The sequence below is a fragment of the Arachis hypogaea genome, chromosome 3 (genome assembly GCF_003086295.3).
Source record: "Arachis hypogaea cultivar Tifrunner chromosome 3, arahy.Tifrunner.gnm2.J5K5, whole genome shotgun sequence".
NCBI lineage: Eukaryota > Viridiplantae > Streptophyta > Magnoliopsida > Fabales > Fabaceae > Arachis > Arachis hypogaea.
In genome coordinates, this window is record NC_092038.1 from 118,289,515 (window position 1) to 118,297,937 (window position 8,423).

Here is an 8,423-nt window from a genome sequence, read left to right on the forward strand (position 1 = left end):
AATGCTTGTGATCTCTTGGAATATGAAAACTTACAAAAATATCCAAGATCTCCATTGATTGTCCTTGAGTCTTTTAAAATCAAAGCAATTGAAGGTTAGTTTCAGGCATGTTCAGGGAATTTTTACTCTAATATTTACTTTTCTGAAATCTGATGTTTTCAGTTTAATATGGTTTGAGGCTAATAGAGTAGTATTCTTTGATGCAGGTGGAGTAATTCTACAGAATGTGATCAATGTCTCTAGATTAATGACCAATGACCTTGGATACTTAATTTCTAAAGTTGATGGTGATTATTTCAATCCCAAAGAGATCAGTAGTATTCAAGATCTTGATGTAGATAACAGGGTACTGTTTTAGATTGGCAAACTCTGCATTTAATACTTAAACTTCAATTTCTTAAACATGTGTTTGTGTTTATATAATTGTTTTTTTAATTTTACAGGATGCTCATTACTTTGTAATGGGGACAATTAAGGAAGTTATGGATGAACCAGATTGGTGGTACTACTCATGTGTATGTGGTCATCCTGTTGTTGACCATGAGGATCTCTACCTTTGTGATGCTTGTTGTTCATGTGTTGAACATGTTATGCTCAAGTAAGGTTCATATGTAACTCTACTATTCAATGCATTAATTCTGAATCTTTTGGATTTTTGGTTGGTTTTCTCTTATGTGTCATTCTATGTGTTGTTAAGCAGCTTTAATTTATTGGTTTTAGTTATCATTCTTGGTTGTTAATTGTGTTAGGTATAGGATTCGGGTAAAGATTCACCATGCTGGGTGTGATGTTTTGTTTGTTCTGCTTGATAATGCGGCAACAAAACTATTTGGAAAAACCTGTTCTGAAGCATTTCTCAGGATAGACGAAGAATTTCCTCTTGATCCTAGTGTGCTTGCAGTATCAACTCCTTCATATTGACCCTCATTTAATACTTATTATATATTTTTTTTCAAGTTTATTGATTCTTTTATATTGAATTCTCAAGGTCTGTCGGTCATATTCTCCACAAATGTTTGGTGATGTTGTTGGAGAGGATAAAGTTTTCAAGGTTGAAATTCTTCCTGCGGTTGATCCAGATTACTCCGGGTCCTTTAAAATTGTAAATGTGTTTAGTGATAATTCTGAACCAGCTACAAGTGATGATTATATGAATGTATGATTTCTCACTCTATGTTACAACATGTTCATTCATTTTTCTTTTTTCTGAATCAATGGATTCGATGCTTATTCTAACCAAATTATCCCAGGCAAGGCTTCATGATCCGATTTTTCCACCAATCTACGATGCCTGTTTGCAGTATGGAATTGGGGAAGATTACAAGACTCAAGTAGTTTGTGATAATTCTATTCAATCAGAAATTATTGAAGATATTATTACTGATCTTATTTCACCTAATCGCTGTTATTCTGATGTTGAGAATGTATGTTTTTTTTCCCTCATTTCTTATAAAATCTGTTGGTTATTTCTTTTTGTTATTCTTCTTACATTTTTTGCTAAAAAGACATTAATTGATAGTTTTGTAAATTATTTGAAATTTGAAATGCTGTATTAATTTTTTCTTTGCTGGCAGGGTGGTTTTGTTTTCATTCTTGGAACTATATCATCTGTTTTCAAGAATCATAAGTGGTGGTTCTCAACTTGTTTATGTGGTTCTCTTGTGTCAACTAATAAACAAATTTTATCATGTGATCTATGTCAGCTTCAATGCATTGATGCTGTTCCAAGGTGTTTTGTTCTTTAGTTTTATTCTGTTTTCCTAACTGATTATCATTTCATGTTAACTCAAATTTTCCTTGTTTTTTCTTGGTTTTCAAGATTCTGCTTGAAGATTGTAGCTTCTCATGCAAATGGCAACAATATATTTGTTCTCAAAGATCGTGAGGTTGTGCAACTGATAAAGACAAGATGCTCCACCTTTTTGGATAGACACCCAGAGTTGAATCAGGTTGTTATCTAGCTGTGGTTTTAATTAGTATATAGATATAGATACACTTAGTTTGTATTTATTGGCATTCTTAAAGAAAGCCTCAATTATTATTATCCTATTTTTTAATTTTTTTTTTGTTTTTAGGAATCTTATTGCAAAGTTGTTCCATTGAAACTCATTTCAAGTCTTTTGCACAAAAAAGTTGTGTTCATGGTTGATGCTAGGCCTGTGGGTTATGAGATGAATCGATCGGTGTATATTGTTCAACAAATCTGGGATGATGCCTCTGTTATTAATGTTTTTGAGGCCGCTGCTGAGATGAATGAGCATAAGGTTTGGTTGCATAGTTTTTGTAATTTGTTCAATTATTAGTATTTAAAAATATCAATAACTTAGAGGTTTTCAATTTTTTTCAGATTCATGTTCTGGTTGATTCTATCCCTGAGGTTGAAGATGCTTTTAGCCAATGTGGAAGTGATCATGAGGCTGTTGAAGATCTAGATGCATTTTAGTTTAATATGTTAAGATAGTAGTTTAAGTTGTTGTTGTGCATGATCTTGATGCTTTTTAGTGTATTATGCTCAGATACTACTTTAAATTGTTGTTTAATTTGTAATATAATGGTAGTCTTTTCTCAATTCCAATATGGATATATCTGTTATATTTATATATTTAATGAAATTCATTTTTTAATTACAGCAGAAAAAATGTGTTTTTTTTTAGTTTCAAATAATCTGGTGAAATAATTAATCAATTATTAATCAGTATTAAAAAAGAAATGATAATTGTGAAAAAAAATATAGATAGTTTTTAATACATTGCTTTTCATTACGATTTAAATTTATTCAACCTAAAGTTGAATTTAATTGTTATTAAAAAATATGTATCTCTTTATTTTTTTTATTTAATCAAATTCCTTTTTAATTACAAAAAAAATAATATGCGTTTATTTTACCAGTTTCAAATAAACGCATGAAATAATAAAATTATTATTAATCAATATTAAAAGAAATGATAAATAAAAAAATATACTGGTCAATAAAGTTGTTTTCATGACTATTATTAAGTATATTTAACCTAACATTCAATTTAATTGTTATTAAAAGATATATATCTTATCAATATTTTTAATTTTCTTTTTTGGCAAAAAAATGTCAATTCAAGGGTGCCATACTCCCAGTAACACATAACTCATGTTGTCCCTTTTCTTAATTTTGTTCATTTACGGGTTCTTTCTTCTCCTTTTCTTTCTCGCTATGTAACCGGAATTCCTTTCCGTCAGCTGATCAATCGCTCCTCTTACTCGCCGTTTCCAGAATCAGAAAGCGAACTACCCAGAGCTCGGAACGCTAATGATTTATTTCAACGCTAGGATCTTTGCTTTCTTCTCCGAGTTTCGTTTCGTGTTCCCTAGCAAACTGTTTCTACGAGCCGTGTTCTCCTGGGAGTTTGTTCCTCGCCGTTCATCTTATTTATGGATTTCTCAATTTTCTGCTCAGATTCAACATCTCAGATTGTTGTGATGAATTTTGGCATCTGTTCCGCGATTGAACCAGGTTTTATTGTCTATTGTTTCTGAAATCCTTAATTGAACAAATTCTGATGTTTTTTGGTTTCTCTTCTGTGGTTAAGCGACATTTTATTCTCTAGGCTTTGTGAAATTCCTAATCTTTCAAATTTTGTTCCACTTTAGGCATGGGTTTTATTGTTTATGGTTTCTGAAATCCCTAATTTTTCAAATTCTGATGATTTTGTCTATGGTTTCTGAAATCCCTAATTTTTCAAATTCTGATGATTACTGGTATCTGTTATATGGTTAATGCACATTTTATTCTCTAGGGTTTGTGAAATTCCTAATGTTCCAATTAATTATGGTTGTACGTCGGACCTGTTAGTTAATTTTGTAGATTCTCTAATTCAGTGCTAATTTGGTGTCATTTTGTAGGTTTAATTATTTGGTTTGGAAAAAATATTTTACTTTTGTTCTTTATCTGAGCTAATCTTCTTAGTTTGTTATTGTGTTCTTCTTGATTTAATGATTCGGCTCAACAGTTGATTATCAATTTTCAGTTTCAATTATGGAATCTATGTTTCTGATGGGAATAAGTTTACATGTCTTCTATTTTAGCAGTCATACTTATTGGGAATAATATTATTATATAGTCAAAGATAGGATCAATCAGTAGGTATGGTTTCTTTATAGATTTATAGATATATAGATAGATAGGTAGATAGATGTATATAGATTCATAGATAAGTTGATATGAGATATCTATCTATATTATATAGAGGTATGGGTAAATCTAATTTAATTACCTATGGACACATTGAATGTCATATGTCAATCAATCAATCAATGTAGCCAAGGAGTGTAAGAGAAACGTATTCTACAAGCTTTGCCTTGGAAACTTGCTCATTCCTCTTGTATAAGTAGTAATGAGGTGATGGAGTATTGTGTTGATTTTTCAAGGGCTATCACTTGTTCCTTACTTGTCTTTTTTCTCTTGCATTCCTTTCTCTTGAGATAAATCTGAGATCCCACACAGTTTTCTGTTGCTGCTATTTTGTTCTTTAATTTCTTTTTTTTCATCCACATTCTTTGATCTTTAGTATTTATTTATTTATTTGATAAGATAAGATGAGTCTTCCTATTGATCCTGTTCAGAAAATCTCTCCATGGAAGGAAACTTGGAGTATTGAGGCTAAGATCTTGACCATTTGGGAAGATGCTAGCATTGTTAACGAAAATATGCAGAAAATGTTACATATGGTGTTGATGGATAAGCAGGTCAGTATTGTATTTTAAATATCCTGTGTATGTGTGTTTGTGTGTCCCGATGTTGTATCAAAAAATCAGTTTTTACTTAAGTAAATCGTGTATCTGATCAGTTTTAGGATGTAATATGTCATGGTATGATATTTAGAAATGGTGATGTGATCTTTTTCCTCTTTTTTAATTTGCAGCACCACAAGGTTCAAGCAACTGTTGACCATGATTTGATCACAACTTTTATTCATCAGTTAAAAGAAGGACATGTATTCATTATTTCTGATTTCAAAGTGATACCTAATGGTGGATTGGTTAGGGTTACAAGACATCGATTCCGGATCCTTTTCAAGTGTAGTACCTCTGTTGTTGCAGCTGAAGATAGAGACATACCTAATCCTGGTTTAAGTTTAACCTCTGTGGACGAGATTCTTCAAAAGCGCTCTGATTATGAGTACCTAATAGGTAAGTTTCCCTTTTTGAGATTTGACCTGGAATAAAGGTGTTTTAAAGTGAGATTAATAACAGCTGAATAAAATGTCTTGTGTTATTGTATCCTGTGGTTGAATCTTTTCTGCTATATTATGACTAAACAGATTTTGTTGGTGTTCTGTGCGGATTGAAAAGGAAAAGTGATGTTGAGTTTAATGGAAAGATATTCAGAGTTATTGTCCTTGCAGTTTTTGCAGATGGGTATCGCTTCCCTTTTCTATTTTTTATTCTATTCTATTTTTAAATCATGTTATGCCTGTTTTTCATATCTTTTATTATTGTTGGATTATTCTATTGTTGTTGCTCATTTTTTATAATGATTACACAGGAAGAAAATCCCCTGTATTCTTGTTGGTGAGTGTTCTGCTCTTATGGATATCAATAGTTTGAAAAAGTATCAGAGAGCACCAGTTCTTATTCTGGAATCTTTCAAGATCCAAGTCAATGGAGGTGAAAAGTTGTCCATGTTGCACATATGTCTGAGTTTGATTTCTTGATATATTTTTGTTTACCAATTAATTGTTTCTTTCTCACTTAGTTTCTTCTTATTATGTTTCATGATTTTTTAGATAAAGTTAGTCTTCAAAATGTCATCAATGTTTCTCGGGTTTCAATCAACCGTGATATGCAGAAAACAGTGGATTTTCTGAATGGGTTAGTTCCATTCAAACTCGTGAAATTTTGTCCCAATGAACTGACAATTTCTGTCTTTGTTTCCATCCCTCAGTTGCTTACTCTGTCTCTCTATTTCTCAGTTTCTTATTCTCGCTCTTTCTCTATATTTCTCACTCACTCTGTTCCTCTCTCTCTTTTTCTCTTTCTCTCTGTCTTTCTCACTCTCTCTGTCTCTGTCTCTGTCTCTATATGTGTTTTTCTGAAATTGTTTTACTGTAATATTTTTTTTTCATAGATACCATATCGCAAGCCATGATTTCAGTAGACTGTGCAGTGATGAGAATGGGGATTTAGTATGTGTAATCGATGATGAATCTTTTGACTGGAAGCTAATGCGGACTATTGCTAATCTTAAAGGAAACAATGAGGTGTGTACTATTAGGTTTTTTACATGTTCTAGGGCTATGTAAGAAGTACTCATGTTAATTGATTTTTCGATGTTGTAGACAGGGCTTGTGCATTCAATTCTTAAATTTTTTATTTTAATAGGATGGACAATTCTTTGTGGTTGGAAAAATTAAAGAGGTTGTTGAAGATCCAGAGTGGTGGGTCTTTTGTTGTGTTTGTGGTCATCCAATTGTTGGTGATGATAATGTGTTTCATTGTCAGCTGTGCGGCAAAGAGGTCCAGCATTTTATGACCAGGTAAATCCAGGTTATGATTTAGAAAACTTTTTTCGATCTGTTATGATTCAATAATATAAGTTAGCTTCACTTATCACCTTCTTGTGACTCTCACAAATAGATTAATCTGATGTTTAGTTTCTTGGTTATAGTTACAGGATTAAGATACTTGTTGAAGATGGTACTTCTTGTGGAATGTTTGTGTTGTTAGACAGTGCGGCGACTAAGCTATTAGGGAGAACATGTTCTGATGTGTTTTTGTTGTTAGAAGATGAAATGGAGGTATGGTTAATGTTCTTAAGTTTTATTTCTGTATACTTTATCAATAAGTATTTCTTATTCTTCAATTTCATTCATTAATTAGTGATCATTTTTGAATATCTATGTCAGAAAATTGAGCACCCATACTGTCCAAAATTTTTTCATCAACTCATTGGGAAAGAGATTGTTTTCAAAGTTCAGGCAAAGCGGATTAACAGTCCCGGTTATTGTGGTACCTTTAAAATCATCAATGTCATTAGTGATGCACGTTTTTTCAGGAAAGTTCAATCTGATCAGTGCATCAAGGTTAGTGCGGTCTCTTTAAGTTAGATACTAGTGAATTAGAGGAGTTGTTTTTAGATATAGTTTCTTGATCGCCAGTTTCTAATTCTTTGGCTATTCTTTTGAATGCTATCCTTTACATGCCAATATGATTTTGCCGCATACTTTACAAAGTTGGCTTCCATTTGTGATTCATGTTTTTGTTTCCAAACTTTAAGGATGTTACTTCTGATTCGGGCTTTAGCCCAATACTTGAAGACTTCTCTCAGTGTGGACAGCTTAGAAGTTATCACAACCAAGTTGTTTCTGGTGTTCCAATAGAACTGCATAGTGTTAAAGAGATGCTTGCTGACATTCTTTGTGCTAAAATATATTCTTCTGCATCAAGAAATGTTAGTATTTATGTTTATGTTTTCAACCGTCTCAAATGTATTTCAACATGTGTAGTATGATAGAAACATGTATCATAATATGCCAATTACTGTTTCTCTACAGGATCAGATTTGTATTTTGATCGGTGAAATTATTGATGTGCCAAAACATCAGAAGTGGTGGTACTATTGCTGTTTGTGTAATGCACCTGTTTCTCATGTTGGAAATTTATTTTATTGTTATCTGTGTAAAGTTGAGTGTTTTGATGTCATAAGAAGGTATCTATTTTATCTCTTGGAGTTCTTGGTACCAGTTTTTCTTTTTGTTTAATTTCATCTTCTACAACTGTCTCTTAGTGTATATTTTTTCTTTTGTTTACATTATTTAGGTATCGCATCAAAATTATTGTTTCCCATTCAAATGGGAGCAATATTTTCATACTTGAAGATGATGAGGTGATGCAAATACTGAAAAAGAGTTGCATAGATTTTTTGATGGACCAAGTAAATTCGTCCCAAGTAATCATTTTGTTTTTAATTTAATTTAATTGTCCTTGTTTTCAGTTGACTGTTTATGGTTCAGGTAAGTGAATTTTGCTAATGTACCTATTTTTTTTCCTTTTTCTTAGTCAACGGATGATTACACTATTCCGAATAGCATGATTTCTCAGTTGATGAACAAGAAAATTGTCTTCATAGTGGATCTTAGACCCATTGGATATGATTTGAATAAATCTCTTCATGTTGTTCGTGCAATATATGATGATGTTGATATTGTGAGCTTTTTGGAGGACTCCATCCATGATAATCAACAGTAGGTGGTACCATTGTTATGTCAATCTGATGTTGCGTTAGTCCAGTCTCTTTTTTTTTTATCAAGTTAGCCTCAATTGCCTATATTGTTATGTGTTTTTTCATGGGCGATGTATTAAGTGTTACTGATGTTATTCCTCTCTTGTTCCATTTAGAAATTTCCTCTGGATCCCTTTGTTCCTCATTTTTCTTTCGAATTTAAGAATCC

The 8,423-nt window shown here is 32.0% G+C and overlaps 2 protein-coding genes across 2 annotated transcripts; both read left to right on the forward strand.

Moving 5' to 3' along the window:
- Nucleotides 1–226: 226 nt before the first annotated feature.
- LOC140183558 (uncharacterized) lies at nucleotides 227–921 on the forward strand. Its single transcript, XM_072232009.1, has 3 exons — nucleotides 227–346; nucleotides 444–598; nucleotides 750–921. The coding sequence occupies exons 1-3, from the start codon at nucleotides 248–250 to the stop codon at nucleotides 919–921; spliced, it is 426 nt and encodes a 141-aa protein (XP_072088110.1). The 5' UTR covers nucleotides 227–247.
- A 73-nt stretch (nucleotides 922–994) lies between these two features.
- LOC112771152 (uncharacterized) lies at nucleotides 995–2,629 on the forward strand. The gene is made up of 6 exons (XM_025815790.3): nucleotides 995–1,156; nucleotides 1,251–1,424; nucleotides 1,575–1,729; nucleotides 1,820–1,949; nucleotides 2,076–2,264; nucleotides 2,348–2,629. The coding sequence occupies exons 1-6, from the start codon at nucleotides 1,013–1,015 to the stop codon at nucleotides 2,441–2,443; spliced, it is 888 nt and encodes a 295-aa protein (XP_025671575.2). The 5' UTR covers nucleotides 995–1,012; the 3' UTR covers nucleotides 2,444–2,629.
- The last annotated feature ends 5,794 nt before the right edge of the window (nucleotides 2,630–8,423 follow it).